Source organism: Dendropsophus ebraccatus, chromosome 3 (genome assembly GCF_027789765.1).
Source record: "Dendropsophus ebraccatus isolate aDenEbr1 chromosome 3, aDenEbr1.pat, whole genome shotgun sequence".
Classification (NCBI taxonomy): Eukaryota; Metazoa; Chordata; class Amphibia; order Anura; family Hylidae; genus Dendropsophus; species Dendropsophus ebraccatus.
Window position 1 is genome coordinate 88304106 of NC_091456.1, and position 23088 is coordinate 88327193.

Here is a 23088-nt window from a genome sequence, read left to right on the forward strand (position 1 = left end):
TGGTAATTTGTCCATACAGTGGATTATTTACAATTCTGCCTGTCCTATTTCTTCAATGGGATTTCTCTTGCACCTCTGCTCTTCGCTCCAAATTCTGCCTGTCCTATTTTTTCAATGGGATTTCTCTCGTGCCTCTGCTTTCAGCTCAAAAAATGAACATGTTCGTTCTTTGAGCGAAGCACAGACGCGCAAGAGAAATACCATTAAAGCAATAGGACAGGCAGAATGACAAGTGTACTCTGCTCAAAAATTCAGCTTCCTTTACTCTGTGTGCAAGGGCCCAAACTCAGTGTTTCTTTCAGACATAAACTGCAGGAGCAGGAGGCCAGGCAGCATTGATTATTCATGAAGAGGAGGAAGGAGTGGTGAGGTGTGCCAGAGTGTGGCACAAACAACTCCTCTTTGACTCTTCATTAGAGTAGGATTGTGCATAAACCACTCCACGGACAAATTACCAAAAGGTACCATGCTCACTAGGGAACCGCCAGCTACAGCACATTGTCAGTACCTCAAGTAGGGCCTGGGTGCTGACAGATTCCCTTTAAGGCTGGGTTCACACTACGTATATTTCAGTCAGTATTGTGGTCCTCATATTGCAACCAAAACCAGGAGTGGATTAAAAACACAGGATCTGTCCACACAATGTTGAAATTGAGTGGATGGCCGCCATATAACAGTAAAGAACTGCCATTATTTCAATATAACAGCCATTGTTTTGAAATAACAGCAAATATTTGCCATTATATGGCGGCAATCCACTCAATTTCAACATTGTGTGAACAGATCCTTTCTGTGTTTTTAATCCACTCCTGGTTTTGGTTGCAATATGAGGACCACAATACTGACTGAAATATACGTAGTGTGAACCCAGCCATAGGCTGTAAATGATATTATTGACATACATTTGCCTCATAGTATGTTTTTTAATTTATACTCTACAGGGTATTATGGAGATTGGTGGACTACCACTTGAACTCTGGCGTTTGATTTTAGCCTACTTGCCTTTGAGGGAACTTGGACGATGTGGCTTGGTCTGCAGGTCTTGGTATGACCTTATAATCAGTCTGGATAACACCAGATGGAGACAACTATGCTTGGGGTGTGCAGAATGCAGGCATCCCAATTGGCCCATTAAGCCTGAAGTAGAACCAAGGTCATGGAGAGAAGCTTTCAAACAGCATTATGTAGCCTCCAGAACTTGGACAAAGAATGCTCAGGATCTGGAGTCCTCCAACTGTTTATATCTATTTAGGAGAAAAAAGGATAGAAGAGTTCTGTATGTTGGCTATGGCTGTGAGTTTGAGAACCTCAGGACTGCCTTAGCATCAGCTAACATTTATGACCGTATTATGCTCCAACCAGGTGTCTATGAAGAGCAAAATGAAATTATTCTGAAAGTTCCTGTGGAGATTATGGGCCAAGGAAAACTTGGAGATGTCGCTCTGCTTGTCTGCATTGACCAGCAGTGCCCAACCTCTCGACTATGCAACCTGGTTTTCATGCCTGCTTGGTTCACACCAGTAATGTATAAGGTGAGAGGTTTTTAAAGAAATATAATTGGGAGGAAAGTGGCTGCTTTGACTACTTGTGGAGTCAGACTGCACAACCTACAAAAGAGTGGCGGAGGGGGGGTCATAACTTTGTTAACAAGTACATAGGATGCATAGGACATAGGATGGTAATGGTATAACAAAAACTAGTGAAGGGGTATAACAAAAACAAGTGAATAGGGTTTTGTTGCAACTCGTCCACCCCTGCAGTCACAGAAATCTAGGAAGTGATGAAGTCACTCAGCAGACATTGTTTTTCTTGGTAATGTGACCAGGGATTGATGTGTAGCTCTAGCTGTAAAGTGACTCTGTACCCACAATCTGCCCCCCCCCCAAAGCCACCTGTACTGTCAGATAGCTGCTTTTAATCCAAGATCTGTCCTGGGGTCCATTCGGCAGGTGATGCAGTTATTGTCCTAAAAAACAACTTTTGAACTGGCCATAGGCCTGCACCACCTTTCTGGCCCTCTTCCCCCTCTCTTTATCATTAGGAATGCCCCAGGCAGGATTTCTCCTAATCACCACTTGTCTGAACACTGCACATGTGCTGGATGGTTAAGGCACACGTGCATAGTGAAAAATAGGAGAAATCCTGCCTTGGCATTCCTAATGGTAAAGAGGGTGGGGAGGAGGAACAGAGAGGGGCTGCAAGCCTAGGGCACAGACATTGTAGGCCACGCCATTTTGAAACAGGGCTGCAAGTTTAAAAGTAGTTTTTCAGGACAATAACTGCATCGCCAGCCGAACGGAGCCCAGGACAGATCTTTGATTAAAAGCAGCTATCCGAAAGTACAAGCGGTTGGGGGGGGGGGGGGGGCAGATTGTGGGTACAGAGTCTCTTTAAGTTATACATCTTTGTAATGTGTGTTAAGTGAATGACCCCCTTCCCCGTGTTCCCCCACCCCCGAAGTGTGGTGCATTATACTTACTGAATTGCTGTCGACCCAGGCCGTCATCTTCGGGAGGCCCTCATGCCGGCCCCCCTCTGCCATGTCATCAGCTGCTCAGCTGCGATTGGATGAACAGTTATGCTCAGAAGAAAAAAAAAGACAAATTTGGGCAGCTCTCCTAGAACACCATTCACACTAGGCAGGAGCACGTTGCTATGGCTGAAGTTGCAAACACTGAAAAATGCAACAGCTCACCGCAATGGCAAGATACAGAGCCACTACAGACATGAAAATTGTCTTCATAACGGGGCAGTCCTACACTGTACTATGGCCTCTCCATGGCATGAAATACATCTATGCTCTGGGCATGCAAGATCAGTCTAATACCAACAAGAGTAATTACACCACCTGGGTGGGATAGGTGGAGTGCACGACCAAGTAGAGGCAGCCACTCGCCCATCTGGAACACAGAAAAAAAAAAAAAAAAAAAAAAAAAAAAGGCAAATTTGGTCAGCTCTTCTAGAACACCATTCACACTAGGCAGGAGCACGTTGCTATGGCTGAAGTTGCAAACACACAAAAACACAAAAAAATGCAACAGCTCACCGCAACAATTATGCTCAGCCAATTGTGGCTGAGCAGCTGATGATGCGGCAGAGAGGGGCCGGCATGAGGGACAGCTGGAGCGTTGTCGACCCAAGATGGCGGCCGGGGTCGGTGAGTATAATGCACCACACTTCCGGGGTAGGGGGCACACGGGGAAGGGGGCCATTCACTTAAATAACACACATTACAAAGTTGTATAACTTTGTAATGTGTGTTATTTATTGAATAAATGTTAAAGGCCACACTACCCCTTTAACCACAGAGCTGTGATCTCCTCTGCTTCAGATTGAGGCAAATAACTCCAGCTATTGCTGTACTTTTACTGCATATGATTTACAGAGCTCAGGGCTTGTTCCAGTCAGAACATTGTATTTTTGTAGTAAAACCAAACTAGAATTACTCAAATTTGGTATTGTTGGTATCATACTGACCTGTACAATAAGCTTCCAGAACAGGTTCAGCCTGGCTGGCTTCCTGGTCGGCACGCCGTGGACAGCTGAACGGGCTGTTTACTCAATTTACGTAACTCCCATAGAGGTTAATTGGAGTTATAATCACAGTGTAGCTTGCAGTGCTATACTTTTTAGACAACTCTCATTAGCTTAAATAGTTCATAAAACGGTGAATTTGCTTGTTTTTGGCTGCGGGGGAATCTGCTGTTTTTGTGTATATGCCATAAATATCTAGATGAAAATACCTCTGTAATAAAATACATTTATTCATTTTTGAAGTGCTGCCTACGTACTGTAATGGACCACATACCATGAAATTAAGAACGTTATAATAGATAGAATCAAGACGTGTTACTTTTTTCTTTTTATTTACTAGACATCTATTGGATATGTCCAGTTTGACAACTGCAACTTTGAAAATGGCCAACTACAGATCCACGCGCCTGGAATGTGCCAGATAAAATTTTGCACTTTTAACCAGTCTAGCATACATTTCCACAATGTGGCTCTCAGTGTGCTGGAGAACTGTGAATTTGTTAACAGTGAAAATTCCTCGGTGACTGTGGAGGGCTCACCCACCTCCGACAAAAACTGGGCTTGCAAGCATCTCTCAGCCTCTGCTAAGTCAAGGACAATGCTGTACACTGCTTCAGAATCTTCTCTGTCTGGGAATATGGATGTCTCAGCTTCTGGGTTACCTGGTGCAAATATGAGGACTTGTGAGATCTTAGTTAACGGAGACCAAAGCCATTCACATCATCAATCAAAATCCCAAATATTAGAGGATAACACTAATGACAAAGAGAATGAACTAAATGGACACTTTTACATGGGTAAAGATGGAGAGGCTATGACTTTGGATACAGATTACAGTGACAGTGAACTGAGCACGGTCAGTGAGAATGAAGATGATGACCAGTCAGTGTACAAATTGTCATATCATTCCCATGGACTGAGTCACATGCTAGTTAAATCTATACCCTGCAGGCCACAGACTAATGGTCTCCTTGCTTTACAGAGTGACATGGCTTTGAAAAGTTTGCAACAAGAGTTACAAAAGGACAAGGAATTGCAATCTATTGCCAACTCAATTCAAGGATGTATTGTATGGAAGTGCCTTTTCAGAGATGGCAAGGGTGGTGTCTTTATTTGCTCACAAGGACAAGCAAGACTAGAAGGTTGTATATTCAGGGACTTGACCTATGCAGTAAGGTGCATTCAAAATAGCAAGGTAAGTCACCTGAAATAAAGACTAGTTATTTACTAATTAGTGTATATACAAAATACTTAAAACGTAGCTTAATGTACCTAAAAAGTGACTGAAAAAAATTGAGAAGCTGGTTTAAAGGAGAAGTCTGAGGCAAAAGATAATATTCATCACAGGCAGGAGGTAGGGGGAACATAATAAAGAACCTATTCTTCCAGTCCAGGGACCCTTACAGTGTCGCGTCCCGCTCCTGGACCCTTGCCAGAATAGGCCATATCTTGCCCCTGCCACGTCACAACCTGGCTGACTGATGCCCCGCTCAACCAGTCATTGACTGGGGTGGCACACCCACCGGGTCATGTCGTACCAAGAAGAGGAGAGAAGATGACATCTGGCGGCGTCCAGGAGCCTGGTGACCTATATGTAACTATAGGTTCTTTATTATGTTCCCCCTCCCTGCAGTGGAATAATTAGTTTGGCTGGGCTTTTCCTGTAAGGCCGGGTTCACACTGAGCAAAACTAGCGGAATTCCGCTAGTTAGCCTCCCTCTCATAATGTGAGTCTATGGGAGGCGCGCGCTGCTGTTCTCACATCGTCTCTCCGTGCTGAAGAATGAACATGTTCATTCTTCAGCGCGGACAGAGCAGGAGCGCGCGCCTCCCATTGACTCCCATTATCAGAGGGAGGTTAACGGCCGCGGAATTCCGCTAGTTTTGCTCAGTCCAAGATACAGACCTGACACAAATGGGTTGGGGGTCTACAAAGTAAGGAATTCTTTATTTTGGTCATAGTAGAAAGTATGGGCATAGACACAATAGACTGCAGCCGACCTTACTGTAGCTGTGACATCATTTTTTGTGAATGGCCTGAGCCTGTATTATTTATATATTGGTGACACCTTTCATTGTAATCCTGTCTTTGATGGTAGTTAGGAGGCTGTTGAGAAGTGATCTATACAGAACAGCAAGAGTCAGCTTATTATTAGGCCTATTCTATAATATACATAGTAAAATGAAAAAAATATGTTTGCTCCTCAGGGAATAATTGAAACCACACTGTAACTGTGACTTTAAGGACCTGCATGTGACTTACTGTGTGGCTTCAGTTTGGGCATTAGCACTATGTGAACTTTACGGTTTTCCCTCTCCAGATAGTTATGTTAAAGAATGACATATACCACTGTAAAGCATCTGGAGTTTTTCTGCGTCTAGCAGCTGGAGGTCTCATAGCTGATAACAACATCCATTCCAACACAGAAGCAGGAGTGGATATCCGCAAAGGAGCCAATCCTGTTATACTGGTATGTGAATATATATATACATGCATTTAAACATTTGCTTTTATGTGGGGGTATTTTAGCAGTATGAGTTACTGAGCTCTAATGTGTTATCAGTGGCCTTACAGACACACACACACACACACACTAAACATATAGTACTATTTCTCTCAAGATAAAAGCAGGAAACTATTTAAGACCTTCCACCATTTTTGTAGCCATCTTTGGACTTGTTTTATCAATATAGTACATTGGAATCTCCAGAACTAAACACCAAAATTTGGTTGACCAACTTCTGAGACAATGAGTATTTCTGCACATAGGCACTCCCATCTGCAGAGTATCTGGGAGCACCATTGCTCAAAAAAGATCTGTGTGGCAGGCCTAGCATTTCATTACCACTGCAGCTCTTTCATTCTGAAGAATGGTATGGAGTGTGGGAACATAATAAACAATGTATACTTACCCATCCCCATGCCTCCATAGCGCCACTCCAGGTCCCGCTGACATCCATCGGTTGTCATTTTCAGCTGGAAATCGGGTACGTCACATGTCAGTCACTTGGGCGACACTGTTTCTGGGAGAAAGCAGACATGTTTTTCCAATCATGGAAAACACCTTTATGGTGCGTTCACACCTACAGGATCTGCAGCTGATTTTCTGCAGCAGATTTCATTTAAATAACTGAACACAGCATCAAATCTGCTGCAGATCTGCTGCAGATCCTGTAGGTGTGAACGCACCCTTAAAGTAGAATTTCCCGTGGTACCAAGAATTATATCAATAGAAGTAAGGTTCTCGGCTTGGAGACCTCTACATTTCCAAATGAGGTTGCACAGTGCAGGTCAAGGGAAGTGTAATAGGTCACATTATATAATGAAAACATTGGAGCAGTTGTTGTGCTTCCTAGCCTCCTTGATGCTGTGTTCTAATGACATGCTACAGTGACCATCCATTTTAACCTGCTATAGCAAAGGCTAGATCATGGGTGGAGCCACAACTGTGGTCCTTATTCTTAGCCAGTCAGAGCTAGATTCTGTTTCCTCTGCGGTCTTGCTGCCCATGCTGTACTCTGGGTACGCTGTAAATCCTGTTTCTTAATTTTTCAAAGCCCAGGCGGAACACACAGATGAAGAACAGTTTTTTAACTTCACTTTATCCAGATTGTGTGTAAAAACAACTGCACTGTATAACAAATGATAGAGATCCATGTTTTTATTTATGATTTTTTGATCATCACCTTTATATCTCTACAGTCTCTACAGTCAGCCGCCATTTTTCAGGTCTCTCCACTCAGCATCTACTTTTAGTTTATTTAATTTCCAGTTCTTCTGTAGCCTTCAGCAATTTGTTCATAGAGTCCCCTGTAATGTTCATTTTTTTCACACTGGATTTTTTCTGTGCATTTGCTGTGACTTTGCAACAGTAGTTCTATGATGTAAAAAAAAAAATTCCATTCACAATGATATTATACAAAGTTCAATACCCCTTATAAATACCATTGTACATACAGAAAGTTTAATATTAATAATAGCAATAATAGCAACACATGAAAACATCTTGGATGTACAATGACATCTGAAAATGAGAGGCTATAAGTTACCCTTACACAGCCAACTATATATACATTTGCCAAAATGTAATGTATAGTGGGCGACTTCAGAACAAGGATGAAGGGAAAATGTAGTGCACCTCTACAGATAGAAAGCCTAGAGTATGTATACTAAGGGGAACCAGCAAGACTAGGTATCATGTGTTTTCTTTAAAATGGATTACCTTGTGAACAGTGCAGTGTTTTCTCTAGCGTAAGAGGTATTGAATTCTCGGCATCATGCGCTATTAATGTTTTGTGTTTTCTTTACCTTCCTTTGGCTGTGAACATAATGTAACTGGCAGTGTAACAGGATACACAGTGGCCTCCGCTCGGGCATTGTTGTCCTAGGCAACGGGAAAGGCAGCATCCGCAGCAATCAGATCTATGGAAATAAAGAAGCCGGCATTTATATATTGTACAATGGCAACCCTGTGGTGAGGTATGTTATTAAGGTCTCTTTATGGTCTTTCTGTTTCTTTGACTTTTATTTTGAGGATGCTGGGAACATTATTTTCACAGACCTGTCTCTAAAGCATGCTGTGTAGAAACTGAGGAAGAAACCGCTCCTGTGCTTCAACTTAAGTGGCTCCTTTGTGATTAATGTTATTCTCCAGAGTCAATGTGTTTTATGCTGCTTTGTTTTCTCTTGTATCTTATGTACATATGTGACACACTTACAGATATTTATAGTCAGTCTACATCTCCTTGTGTGCATTTAAAGATGTAAACAACAATCTTTAGTTTTTTGGCAAACTTATGTAAGATGCTGAATTATCCTCAGTAGTTATATAGAAGATTAGAGGGGTGTTCCCATATCCCACAGAATATGCTGTCAGTGTAAATGAGGGCCCAAGCATTCTGTTTATACAGTTTATTCAACTCCCGTTAACATTAGTCTCTGCGTGACACTTTTTCTAAAACACTGTACTCGTTGAGGGGGGGGGGCCTCCTTTTTGGAGAGTTGGGATCTGCATCCATCAGACACTAAAGCCCGTATTCCACGGGTCGTTGGAGGAGCAAACGAGCGCTGTCAGCGCTCGTTTGCTCCTCGTTCGCCGCTCGCTGCCGCCGCTATTCGACGCGGCTGCAGCGAGCGGGTGAGTGCGGGAGGGGGCGGCGGGGAGCTGCGGGGGGGCTGCCCGGGGGATCGCTAGATCGTCCGGGCAGCCCATAGGATATAGCAGCATCTGCTGCCGATGCTCCTATTCAACGGAGCGACGGCAGCAGATCGCTGCTATATCAGTCGCTTGTTTTTCAACATGTTGAAAAACAAGCGACTGCAACGATCAGCCGACATGAACGATGTCGGCTGATCGTTGCACTCTATTCCACGGAACGATTATCGTCCGTAGCGGTCGATATCGTCCGAAAACGAACGATAATCGTTCCGTGGAATAGGGCCATTATGTCAAACATGGAATGCTAAGAATGCTTGAGATAAACATAAGTATATCTTAACTTTAGAAATGGACTGGACGTAGACTGGGAAATAGCTCTGTACAGCAATGTATAAACCGCTGTAAGGCAACGAATGTTTTGCCATGTGGCATTTGTACTAGGGAAACAACAGCCCTGCCTTCCACACCCATGTGAACTGCTAGTTCCTGACTACCTCACCTACAACTCCATGGTGCAGAGCTGCCGGGACTCCACAAATCCACGTGCATGGGGCATATTGCTCATAACCAGAGTACATAAAAGAGCAAGATACTAAAATATGTGTGTGAACGATTGAAGCGATGATGTGTGAGCACAAATGTTAGTGTAAAATTGTCAGCGTTGTTGTTTTCTTTGTGCAGGCTATTTATAAATGATGTACTAATACCAGTGAGATTTCGTTGCTGTAGTGTGTAGTAAGCTGATAAACCGTGTAAGGTGCATTGGCAAACAGTACAAGCTTTGTATTCCTCTAGAGAATAGCTGGGGATATTGTAGAATCCAGAGATATTAAATGTACAGGAGTAACACTACATAATATATGTTATCTTTTTGATATTAAACCCTTTATTTAGTGTTCCTCTATAATCTAAGTAGCTATATTATCCACCGGTATTTAGAAATGTTCCGTACATGTATAGCCTTGACATTGCTGATGCAATAAGTGTTGCTATGCAGTGGAAATGTATTACTACTGCTGTTACTTCAGGTGATGTGTCTTCTAAGAGAAGAGCCTCTTTCATATTTCATATTTATCAATTGTGAGTCATACAACGTACGCACCAAAGGTCAATACATGGTACAAGACAAGTGGTTCTGTTTCAGATATGGATATAAAATCCAGTAACTTATGATTTATTTAGCCATATAAAGCCATTATATAGCAATAAAAAGCCATTTGGGGATATTTACTATCATTGCCCCACTGGCATACACCAGGGAGAAAGCGCAGATTCACCCTTTCTTCTTGGCATGCTCATGCCATACCCCCTGCTCGCCTGATGGCGAGCGGGGATACTGCAGGTGTATGCTGGGCAATAATTTAATTATCCTGAGCAGTGATAGTTTTGGGGTAAACTGGAGATGGTAAGGCAGTGATAGCAGGCTCATATGTGATGACACAGTGCTACTTTCAAAGTATAACAGATGACTATCCTAATGTTATTGGCATAGTTACAGTACAGCGACATAGTGTCATGCCGAATATGTACAGCAGTGTAGCAGATGTGCATTACTATTCATAACATTAAAGACTACCAATGCATCTTAATATTGTTATCTATGAATTAACACATCACAAAAAAATATCTGTAGGTCAATCTCTACCATTAAGATTATGGAACTCTTTGGCCAAGAAACAAAAAGGAGTCTGGATATCCTTGCGGGTATTACAGATTATAGTTAAGAGTCTGGCGAAGAAGCCTTGGTCCAGGGATTTATTCAGAATTTTCTTTCCTAACATGAGGAAAACTGTCGGGTATGTCCTGGATCATCATTGCAGAATAAGGGTCTGAACTGAATGGAAGGATGTCTTTTTTCAGGCTTACTAACTATTCTGTGCTACATAATCCTCTTGTCCTCCAGACTATATCACTGATGTAATGGTTTGGCTGCTGTTTTATTTTTTAAATTTTAGTTGGGTAGTGAAAGTTGTCTTAATAAATGTACTATTCCCTAAGCAGGGCAGATTCTAGCTTTTCTGCTGCCTGAGGCCCCCCCCCCCCCCCCAAAAAAAATAAAAAAATAAAAAAAAAAATAAGGAAATTTTACATGCACAAAATCACCATACATATTACCATCATACTGCTCCTGAGCAGAGCCCACTAACTGAGATCAACATTGTATAAACACTAAATAATACCACCACACAAGGACAGCATATCACCAACCCATAGTGACTTAAAGGGGTTATCCAGCGATAAAAATCTCAAGTCTTCCCATACTTATCAGCTGCTGTATGTCCTGCAGGAAATGTTGTTTTCTTTTCAATCTTAGGGTATGTGCACACTGTGGAACAGTGAGGGAAATTCCGCCAGGGAGTCCAATGCTCGCGCCCGCTCGCGGACTGTGGCGGCTGCGTGTGTCTCTGCCAGTGTCTGTCCAAAGAATAAATGTGTTAATTATTTGGAAGGACGATGAAATCTATGGAGTCTATGACATGGGCGGAGATGCGCCCGCCGCACCCCTTGCTGTCCGCAGCCCCGCCGCCCCATCCCCGGCCGCATCCCCCCGTCCCCCGCTGCATCCAGCAGCCCGCATCCCCTATCCCCGGCCGCATCCTGCAGCCCGCCGCCGAGAGCATAAAGTACCTGCTCGGTGGCGCGGCTGCAGTGAGGCTCCCGGGAGCCTCACTGCAGCCGCGCCACCGAGCAGGTACTTTATGCTCTCGGCGGCGGGCTGGAGGATGCGGTCGGGGATGCGGGCTGCTGGATGCGGCGGGGGATGGGGGGATGCGGCCGAGGACGGGCTAATGCGGCGGCGGGGCTGCGGACAGCGAGGGGTTAAAGCACATATGTGCTATCATAGGGGTGAATGGTACCGGATCCGCAGCGGTTCTCGCTTCGAATCCGCAGAAGTGAGATCCGCTGTGGATCCGGTAGGTGTGAAGGCACCCTTAATGTAAATTTCAAAAACGAGTAGATATGAAAGAAAAAGATTTTCGCTGGATAACTCCCTTAATATTACCACTTCACAAGAGAAAAATAATACTGCCACATCTGGAACACGCTACCACTGCTTTATGACTGAACAATACCAGTACTGCTAGTAAATTTAAAAAAACACTGTACAGAGTCCAGCTTTACCTCCAATGACAGTAGTGACTCACAGGTGACGTCTTTTGACACCCACACAGTGACTAGCCCGTCTCTTCCTTGTGCTGTAAATACCTCCCTTTTGCCCTGACACATAATGAGATCCCTTTTGCACCTCCTAACTATTATATAACTAACTATCCGCTACTGCCTGTGTCCCCCTGTAGTCCCCCATCTCCTGGATAAGTAAAGAAAAAAAAACACTACTCACCTCTCCTGTTGCTCCCACACTTCTCTATCCTCCTGGATGCTTTCTGGTTTAGGCTGCACACCGATCTCATGGAGCAGCCTGACCAGGAAGACATCACTGGCTGCTTTAGATCACATCTAGATCGCAGGCCTAATGCAGCCTACAATCTAGAAGTCAAAGGCAGAGAGCTGATGGCTACCTGCTCTGTGTCTGTTGTCAGCTGTGTGTGGGCCCTTATAGACACAGACACAGCTGACAGCGGGGCACCCGATACAGGAGCAGAGAGTCAAGTGTCAGACTAGAATCCTTGCTTCTGCACACATATTCTGTCAGGCGGTATGCCATGAACTTACCGCTCCACGCAATATGCATACAGGAGCAGAGGCATCAGTATCTGCTCCTGTAGTGAGTGACTACAGTACCAGCCGGATGATCTTCATTTGTGCTGAATTGGGATGCGGGCGAATCCGTGTGTACCTGCATCCCAATATACCATAGCACACAATGGAAACTGCGACCAGAGCCGCACTTTCCATTGTGTGAGCTGTCAGTGTTGTGCGGTCGCTATTCAATGAATAGCAGCTGCAAAAAACTTACATGGCAGTTTTTCGTGCGGCCGCTAGGAATCCCGGCGAGGGTGTATACCTTGTTTATACACTCCGGCCGGGATTCCACTGACTGCAGTGCAACATAAATTTTCTATTCATCAGGTCCCTTGTTGCAAATTGGCAACAACGGCCGTGATTAATAGAAAATTTATGCTGTGTGAACTTAGCCTTAGTTAGTAGCTCCATGAAATTTGACGTAAAGAAAAAGCACAGCAGCCAGTGCTATTTTCCCTGTCTAAGTGACTGATTTGACAACATATAAGTCAGCGGGGCAATGAAAACCATGATGGATGTGTGAACAGAGCCTATGACAGAAACTCCAGTAATGGTCTGTTTACACGAAGCGATAATGCGCCCAATCGATCATTTTAACGATTTTGAAGCAACAATTTGGTTTTTAGACCAATCAGCGTTTAGACGAATAAATCTCTAGAAAAATCGTTAGAAAAATTGTTAGAAAAATTACTATTGCAATAGTTTTTAAAGTGTAATTAAAATTTTTTTTTGCAGAAATCAATAGTACAGGCGATTTTAATAAACTTTGTAATTGGGTTTATTAGACGAAAAAAGCATTTTTATCATGAAAAAGCAGTTTGAAGCTCTCCCCCCTGTCTTCATTGTTCTCTATGGAGAAGGGAGAGATGAGGCACCAAAACAGGAAAACAAAGAGTTAATTTACAGCTAAATAACCAGGCTCTCTCCTCTGACATCAGCACTGACCTCTCTGACCTTTGAATAGGGGCTTTCAGCAACTCCCTGTGGTGTAATCCTTTGTTCTCTGCTTTCTGCTGCCAACTAATTTCCCTCCTTCATCCTCCCCCCTCCCCTCTCCATAGCACACACAGGATCCGACTCATGTAAAAGAGTCGAGATTTTCTGATTCTGAGGAGTGGATGACAGAAAGGAGAGGATGGGGGGACCTGGGAAAAGGCTTTTTACATGCAGATAATGGCATATTTGCCTAATAAACCCAATTACAAAGTTTTTTAAAATCGCCTGGACTATTGATTTCTGCGAGGAAAATGTTAACGACAGTGACACTTTAAGATCACTTAAGCTCATCTCACACATGGGGTGAATCTTTGAAAGACTGTTTAGAACGACCAATGACAATTTGAGAACATGTTAAAAGATCACAATGAACAATTTCTTGATCGTTTGCTGTGTTTACACGAACCGATTATCGCTCAAATGCGATCGTTATTGCGAAAATTCGAACAGTAATCATTCGGTGTAAACGCACCATAAATGGGTACAAATATGTATACATCAGTGTCCCTTTTTGTCTGTATCCTAGCACAGGTGAACAGAGCCTGTGTTTACGCATGCATTTTTATAGCATTTTCATTGCGTTCTGTTCTTCATTGCATTACTGCAATAAAACTCAGTGTGTGCAAACATACCCATATGGTGCATTTACATGGAACGATTATCGTTCAAAATTTCTCAATAACAATCGCATTTGAGCGATAATCGGCTCGTGTAAACACAGCGAGTGATCAAGCGACAAACGAGAAGTCGTTCATTGTGATCTTTCAACGTGTTCTCGAATCGTTGCTGGTCATTTTCTAAAAATTCGCAGATCGCTTCATGTAAACAGTCTTTCAAAGATTCACCCTAGCAATTTCGTTATAAAGACCAAATCGTTGCTTCAAAATCGTTAAACGATCGATTGGATGAATTATCTCTTTGTGTAGTCACATCAGACTGACACTACGATGTTCATGTCTTTTGTATGTGTGTATGCACCTTATTCTGACACTTTTTATTACTTTTAAAAAAAATGCACTCCAAATTTTGGACTATATTCATGAGGTTAAATGTATTATTTACGCCATCTTCAAACTGTTTGTTTCCAAAATTTGTAATTGTGATTTTCTGCTCTATTAGTCAAGCAGCATGCCCTTGGATGGTCAGTAAATTGCTTTATGGCTTGCCATCAATAACTGAGAAACTGTAATAATTATTTTCATGCATCATGAAGGAAATTATTTTACAGCTGAAAGGCAATAGTAATTTGTTGGCCCTCCGTATTGCTGTATACAGCAATCCAGCATATGTGCCTATATCTGAAGCTAAAAATATAACTTGACAAAAAGGGGGGGCTATATACTATAACTTTCTATGACTCTAATATTTGTTGGTTTGAAAACCCTACTAATGCAACAGAGACATTTGCTTGCCAGATTAACAGGAAATTGCCTGATAGTTTAGTAGGATTTGCTCCATTTTGATGCAGTTTTTTAAATCTAAAGCAAAAGTATCTTCTTCCTTTATATGTCTCATTCCCTGTGAATCCACTTCTGGCTTTGGCTAAAAAAAAACCTGCCAAATATGCAGCTCCAAAGCCTCTGTGTTTTTGTGTTAGCATTATTTGAAGTCATTGTTAGAGATGAAGCAAAGAGCTTTGTTAGTTCGGCAGTCACCTTGTAATCCAGCTGCCTTTGAACTCTGCTCAGAGTGCCTTGAAAAGCTGGATCCAGTCCTGGGCAATTTCTCCCAGTTTCGTAGGACTGAATCCAGCTTTACAGGCATCCAGAGCGGCATGGAGTTCAAAGGCAGCTGGCTAATAAGGCAACTGCCGAGCTAACAAAGCTCTTTGCTTTGTTAATACTGTAGATTCGCTCATCTGTAGTCATTGTAGTTGAAGTTTCCACATGGGCAATTAGGTAATTAGTTTATCATAATACAGGCAAAAGCATCTCGCTTCACTTCTGTAGTAATAAAAATAGTATATAGCTTTGGTCCAATGGTTACAAAAGGAATCTCTGGTTTTGGAGGTAAAATGCAGTGAGAAAGTTGTGGAGAAACAAAGATATAACTTTTACTAGCAGGACTGTATAAAAATAAAATCACTGGTCTGAACTCAAACAATTACGTTCTCAACCAATGTTTTCAAGGATATTTTGCTCTGAACTCTTGACCACTTTTTCAGCACCCAGTCTTTCAGTCTTGTGTAAAGCTGTGCTGCAACACACCACAGATCCTACACAGTGACATTTTACAATGCAATTGCCATGGGTGTCACTGTGGGGTTGCGCTGCTTTGTGTTGCCTTTTGTTTGCCACCTGCCTAAGGGTCCGATTAGACAAAGCGATTTTTAATGATTAACATGATTGTTTATTTTAATAAAAATCGTTCAACTGAAATCATTCACCATGTTACACAGAACGATAGTCGTTAGTTATGATCGTTACAACGATCGTTTACTCCATCTGATCTCAGCAAAAGAAGGAAGGATTTGAATTACACTGAACGATTAGTGAACGAATGTGGAATTACAGCAAACGATTATTGAACAATTAACAATAATTTTAGGGCCAGATCTAAATGAACGATTGATGACATATGAACGATTTTTTGATCGTTGCCTGCAATTACGCAGATCGATTATCATTTAAGTTTGAATGATATAGCGATTTTCTGCACGATAGTCGTCCACTGTAATAGGGCCTTTTAGTCTTTTCCTCCATCTCCCCTCTACTGTATCACCTGTACTGACTGGCTCCTCCAGCTGACACCATGCATTTGCACAAAAAAGAATAGGCTGTGAGGGTCCCTGTGTGCTGTATTCTGTTTTACATGTATAGTACTATACCATAGTGATTGCATTGGACAGTTTTCATTGAAACATACGGGTACAGTAGTAGCTGTTGGTGAATTCTGGAACCAATTAAACACATTTACATTACTTATGGAAATTCTCATACTGCTTGTTACTTGACTAGCCTTCTAGAATAAATTGTGGTTGAGTACACAGGTACCACTATACTGGACTTTGCAAACAAGACAATTTTTATATTTTTGTTTTTTTTTTTGTTTTGTTTCTTTGCAGTGGAAACCATATATTTCAAGGCCTGGCTGCTGGCATTGCAGTAAATGAAAATGGAAGAGGTCAGATTACAGGTATTGTGCAAAAGCAACCATCTTTAGTATACACTCTTAGCTTATTAACTGGTGTTGATAAAAGTGTATTTTTATCTGACTACACACAAAATAGTAAATTTTAACTTGTTCAGAACCAAGGATGCAACCAAGAATGTACGACCATTTTTGCAGTGGATTGACGCTCAAGGACGTACAGTTACGTCCTGGGATGAAACGGGTGCAGGAAATGGAGCGGACCCGCACGGATTGCAGCACCTATAGTGCAGAATAGAGGCAGAATCTTCGCCCTATTCCCATTGGGGCTGTGCAGAAGCGATTGCACATCCCCGATGGTTGCAATGAGACCAGGAGGCTTCCCTGAGGCCTTCTGTGTTATAACAACGGTGACTGATCAGGCTCAGCCTATGCTTTGCCCATTTTATAGGCACATTACAATGCAATACACATCTGCATTGCAATGTAATGTGCCTGTAATCAGGCAATCAAATAGTGAGGTCTCCATGGTGGGACAGTAAAATAAAGTATAACAGTACACAAAACACACACAAATAAATAAAGTAAACAGCACATAAAATCCTCATAGCCCCCAATGCAATAATAAATGTAAAAAAAATTAAATACATATATAAAAAAAAAAGTACACACATTCAGTATTGCTGCGTGCGTAATGACGTCAGCAATAAAATTATAACATAACTAAACCCGCAGGGTGACTGCAGGAAAAATAAATCTTTTTCAGAAAATGTGGGCATTAGGATATCGGCCAAATTTTACCTCTAATCCAAAGTACAATATGTCACGAGAACACTATTTCAGCATTGCTAGGATAAGTTATAATATCACGGTGGTATAACCATATAAAGTAAGACTGGTCAGATTTCAAAAATGGGCTCTGGTCCTCAAGGCGCTATCTGGACCGGTCCAGAAAGGGTTAATACAAAACCCTGAACCGTTTGACCCCAAATTTGGCCCACAGATACATTGGGTGCCCGGGAAAGTTAGAGCGAAGGTCCGTCCCCGCCAGATGTACAGGAGGGGAGGGGGGGGGAAAGAAGAAGAGTGCCCCATAGAGATGAATGGGAAAATCTCCACACTGCACACACAGGTGACATACACTACCGTTCAAAAGTTTGGGGTCACATTGAAATGTCCTTATTTTTAAAGGATTGTACAATGTGTTTGCTCATTGGCTCAGAAGGCTAATTGATGATTAGAAAACCCTTGTGCAATCATGTTCACACATCTGAAAACAGTCTAGCTCGTTACAGAAGCTACAAAACTGACCTTCCTTTGAGCAGATTGTGTTTTTGGAGCATCACATTTCTGGGGTCAATTTAAACGCTCAAAATGGCCAGAAAAAGAGAACTTTCATCTGAAACTCGACAGTCTATTCTTGTTCTTAGAAATAAAGGCTATTCCATGCGAGAAATTGCTAAGAAATTGAAGATTTCCTACAACGGTGTGTACTACTCCCTTCAGAAGACAGCACAAACCGGCTCTAACCAGAGTAGAAAAAGAAGTGGGAGGCCGCGTTGCACCACTAAGGCTGCATTCCCACTAGGGATGCACGATGCACCGAAATATCGATACTACTATCGATATTTCGGGCAAAAAAAACGGTTCGATACCAGGATTTCCTGGTATCGAAACTTTAAGTTAAGCAGAGAACACGGTGGGCGGCTAGCTGAACGCCGGCCGTGTTCTCTATGTGCCTCCCCCTGCCCCCTGCAGTCTCCTCCTCTGCTCTCCCTCCCTCCTCTCCCATTGGCGCCAATTTCAAATAGCCGGCACTTAGCTATTGCTAGTGCCGGCTATTTAAGTATATAGATGCCGCTGTCACACTGACAGCGGTATCTGACCCCTCCTGAGCCCGCTCCATATACAGTGGGGGTCGGCTACTGTGTGTAACAGACCCCCGCTGCTGGTGTCTCTCTGATAACAGAGTCCGGCTCCGCCAGACTCTGTTATCAGAGAGATGATTTATGCAGAGGAGCCGGAGCTGCACGGAGGAGAGCGGCTGGAGAGGGAGAGCGGGAGAGGAGGACGGAGGAGAAGGCTGGAGGGAGAGCGGGAGGTCCGGGAGAGAGGACGGAGGAGAAGGCTGGAGGGAGAGCGGGAGGTCCGGGAGAGAGGACGGAGGAGAGGGAGAGCGGGATGTCCGGGAGAGGAGCCGGAGCTGCACAGAGGAGAGCAGCTGGAGAGGGAGAGCGGGAGGTCACGGAGAGAGGAGGACGGAGAAGGCTGGAGGTGGGGAGGATGAAGAGGGAGAGCGGGGGTCTGTGAGATCCGGGAGAGGAGGCCGGGGGAAGTGCAGCACATGTGAGGATCCAGCCGGCTGGCAGGTGGGGGAGGTGGCCGGGACTGAGAGGAGCAGATAAGATCGGCTGTAGTGTGTGGGATCCTGTGTAACCTCTTCTTCTCTTCCTCCGCAATCTTGGTAACTGGTGCAGCAGAGCTGTCTTAGTGATGGGTGGTGCAGGAGAGCTGTCTTAGTGGTGGGTGGTGCAGGAGATCTGTCTTAGTGATAGCTGATGTAGCAGAGCTGTCTTAGTGATGGGTGGTGCAGCAGAGCTGTCTTAGTGTTATCTGATGCAGCAGAGCTGTCTTAGTGATAGCTGATGTAGCAGAGCTGTCTTAGTGGTGGGTGGTGCAGGAGAGCTGTCTTAGTGATGGGTGGTGCAGCAGAGCTGTCTTAGTGATGGGTGGTGCAGCAGAGCTGTCTTAGTGGTGGGTGGTGCAGGAGAGCTGTCTTTAGTGATGGCTGATGTAGCAGAGCTGTCTCAGTGATGGGTGGTGCAGCTGAGCTGTCTCAGTGATGGGTGGTGCAGCTGAGCTGTCTTAGTGATGGGTGGTGCAGCTGAGCTGTCTTAGTGATGGGTGGTGCAGCAGAGCTGTCTTAGTGATGGGTGGTGCAGCAGAGCTGTCTTAGTGATAGCTGATGTAGCAGAGCTGTCTTAGTGATAGCTGATGTAGCAGAGCTGTCTTAGTGATAGCTGATGTAGCAGAGCTGTCTTAGTGATAGCTGATGTAGCAGAGCTGTCTTAGTGATAGCTGATGTAGCAGAGCTGTCTTAGTGATAGCTGATGTAGCAGAGCTGTCTTAGTGATAGCTGATGTAGCAGAGCTGTCTTAGTGATAGCTGATGTAGCAGAGCTGTCTTAGTGATAGTTGATGTAGCAGAGCTGTCTTAGTGATAGCTGATGTAGCAGAGCTGTCTTAGTGATAGCTGATGTAGCAGAGCTGTCTTAGTGATAGCTGATGTAGCAGAGCTGTCTTAGTGTTATCTGATGTAGCAGAGCTGTCTTGGTGATATCTGATGTAGCAGAGCTGTCTTAGTGTTATCTGATGCAGCAGAGCTGTCTTAGTGTTATCTGATGCAGCAGAGCTGTCTTAGTGATATCTGATGCAGCAGAGCTGTCTTAGTGATAGCTGATGCAGCAGAGCTGTCTTAGTTATAGCTGATGTAGCAGAGCTGTCTTAGTGTTATCTGATGTAGCAGAGCTGTCTTAGTGATAGCTGATGTAGCAGAGCTGTCTTAGTGATAGCTGATGTAGCAGAGCTGTCTTAGTGTTATCTGATGTAGCAGAGCTGTCTTGGTGATATCTGATGTAGCAGAGCTGTCTTAGTGTTATCTGATGCAGCAGAGCTGTCTTAGTGTTATCTGATGCAGCAGAGCTGTCTTAGTGATATCTGATGCAGCAGAGCTGTCTTAGTGATAGCTGATGCAGCAGAGCTGTCTTCGTGATAGCTGATGCAGCAGAGCTGTCTTAGTGATATTGGATGTAGCAGAGCTGTCTTAGTGATAGCTGATGCAGCAGAGCTGTCTTCGTGATAGCTGATGCAGCAGAGCTGTCTTCGTGATAGCTGATGCAGCAGAGCTGTCTTCGTGATAGCTGATGCAGCAGAGCTGTCTTCGTGATAGCTGATGCAGCAGAGCTGTCTTCGTGATAGCTGATGCAGCAGAGCTGTCTTCGTGATAGCTGATGCAGCAGAGCTGTCTTCGTGATAGCTGATGCAGCAGAGCTGTCTTCGTGATAGCTGATGCAGCAGAGCTGTCTTCGTGATAGCTGATGCAGCAGAGCTGTCTTCGTGATAGCTGATGCAGCAGTCCAAAAATTGGTATCACTGTAATAGTGCAGGGGTATTATATTTCTACCACTGTATTTTTTTATTTTTTTTATACTTGATACTTTGATACTAAGTATCGAACTGGTATTGAGTATCGAAATAAAAAAGTTAGTATCGGTATCGAACTCAAAATTCTGGTATCGTGACATCACTAATTCCCACGTTCCGTGATCCTGACGGATCACGGACGTGGAATGCATGTACCGGAGTTCCGGCGCGCCCGGACAGCATCTGTAATTAGATGCTGGGAGCGGGGGAGACTGTATTCATAAGCGCCGCGCTGTGGTAACAGCACCGCGCGGCTGATTCATTACAGCACGGCGCTTATGAATACAGTCTCCCCCACTCCCAGCATCTAATTACAGATGCTGTCCGGGTGTAGGGGGACTCCGGCACATGCATTCCACGTCCGTGATCCGTCAGGATCAAGGAACGTGGGAATGCAGCCTTAGCAAGAAGATAAGCACATTAGAGTCTCTAGTTTGAGAAACAGATGCCTCACAGGTCCCCAACTGGCATCTTCATTAAATAGTACCCGCAAAACACCAGTGTCAACATCTACAGTGAAGAGACGGCTGCAAGATTTTGGGCTTCAAGGCAGAGTGGCAAAGAAAAAGCCATATCTGAGACTGGCCAATAAAAGAAAAAGATTAAGATGGGCAAAAGAACACAGACATTGGACAGAGGAAGACTGGAAAAAAGTGTTGTGGACAGATGAATCCAAGTTTGAGGTGTTTGGATCACAAAGAAGAACGTTTGTGAGACGCAGAACAAATGAAAAGAATACCTGACGCCATCTGTTAAGCATGGTGGAGGTAATGTGATGGTCTGGGGTAGTGATGTCACAATACCAGAATTTTGAGTTCGATACCAATACCAACGTTTTTTTTTCAATGCTCGATACCAATTCGATACTTACAAATTAAATAAATTATATTTAAAAAGAAACCCTCAATATTAGAAATGCCCCCCCCCCCTCCAACTGTCAGGTCCGTTCGAACCTATTTATGTTCCTCTAATTTTTTAACTTTAAAAAGTTGATGTTATTTACATAAAGGGACATTACATTAAGGGCTCTTTCACACGTCCCGTAAAATTGTCCGTGGTCGCGGATCAGCAACCACGGACAATTTTACGGCCCAATAAAGTGAATGTGGCCATTCACATGGTCCGTGCCGGGAGCCGTGCTGCGAAAAAATAGGACATGTCGTAGTGCGGATCGCGGCACGGATCCCCCCCTGCCACCCAGGCGCAGAGATGACAGGGGAGCATGATGTGCTCTCCTGTCATCTCATCTACTACTCACCTACTCCCTGCGCTGACTGGCTTCATCTTCACCAGAAGTGGCCTGGACTATGATACCTTCTCCTGGCAGCGTAGTCCCGGCCACTTCCAGGGAGCGCGTGTAGCCGGCCAGTGCGGGGAGTAGGTGAGTAGTAGATGAGATGACAGGAGAGCACATCATGCTGTCCTGTCATCTCTGCGGCTGGGTGGCAGGGGGGGAATCCGTGCCGGGTCACGGCACGGATAGTGTGAAAGAGGCCTAACACTTCATCTAATAGGGAAATGATGGGGGCTGTAGTCATGTAACACACACACCAGCTGTCAGGGTGATGATGGGAGCTGTAGTCATGTAACACATCAGTTATCAGGGGGATGATGAGAGCTGTAGTCATGTAACACATACCAGCTATCAGGGGGATGATGGAAGCTGTAGTCATGTAACACACACACACCAGCTATCAGGGGGGATGATGGGAGCTGTAGTCATGTAACACACACACCAGCTATCAGGGGGGATGATGGGAGCTGTAGTCATGTAACACACACACACACACACACACACCAGCTATCGGGGATGATGGGAGCTGTAGTCATGTAACACACCAGTTATCAGGGGGATGATGGGAGCTGTAGCCATATAACACACACACACCAGCTATTAGGGGGATGATGGGAGCTGTAGCCATATAACACACACACACCAGCTATTAGGGGGATGATGGGAGCTGTAGCCATATAACACACACACACACCAGCTATCAGGGGGATAATGGGAGCTGTAGTCATGTAACACACCAGTTATCAGGGGGATGATGAGAGCTGTAGCCAAGTAACACACACACACACACACCAGCTATCGGGGATGATGAGAGCTGTAGTCATGTAACACACACACCAGCTATCAGGGGGGATGATGGGAGCTGTAGTCATGTAACACACACACACACACCAGCTATCGGGGATGATGGGAGCTGTAGTCATGTAACACACCAGTTATCAGGGGGATGATGGGAGCTGTAGTTATGTAACACACCAGTTATCAGGGGGATGATGGGAGCTGTAGCCAAGTAACACACACACACACACCAGCTATCAGGGGGATGATGGGAGCTGTAGTCATGTAACACACACCAGCTATCAGGGGGATGATGGGAGCTGTAGTCATG

At 44.1% G+C, this 23088-nt stretch overlaps 1 protein-coding gene across 5 annotated transcripts in view; it reads left to right on the forward strand.

The window, feature by feature from the left end:
* The window catches only part of FBXO10 (F-box protein 10), a 70446-nt gene that overhangs the window by 14427 nt on the left and 32931 nt on the right, over window positions 1-23088 (forward strand). For 4 of the 5 annotated variants that reach the window (XM_069964362.1, XM_069964360.1, XM_069964361.1 and 1 more), the window contains exons 3-7: window positions 942-1532; window positions 3875-4729; window positions 5856-6005; window positions 7878-8014; window positions 16459-16529. In XM_069964362.1, the coding sequence (XP_069820463.1) occupies window positions 948-1532; window positions 3875-4729; window positions 5856-6005; window positions 7878-8014; window positions 16459-16529 (1798 nt within the window). In that variant the 5' untranslated portion in view covers window positions 942-947. The remainder of the gene's footprint in view (window positions 1-941; window positions 1533-3874; window positions 4730-5855; window positions 6006-7877; window positions 8015-16458; window positions 16530-23088) is intronic. The other variant, XM_069964364.1, reaches the window with a different exon arrangement.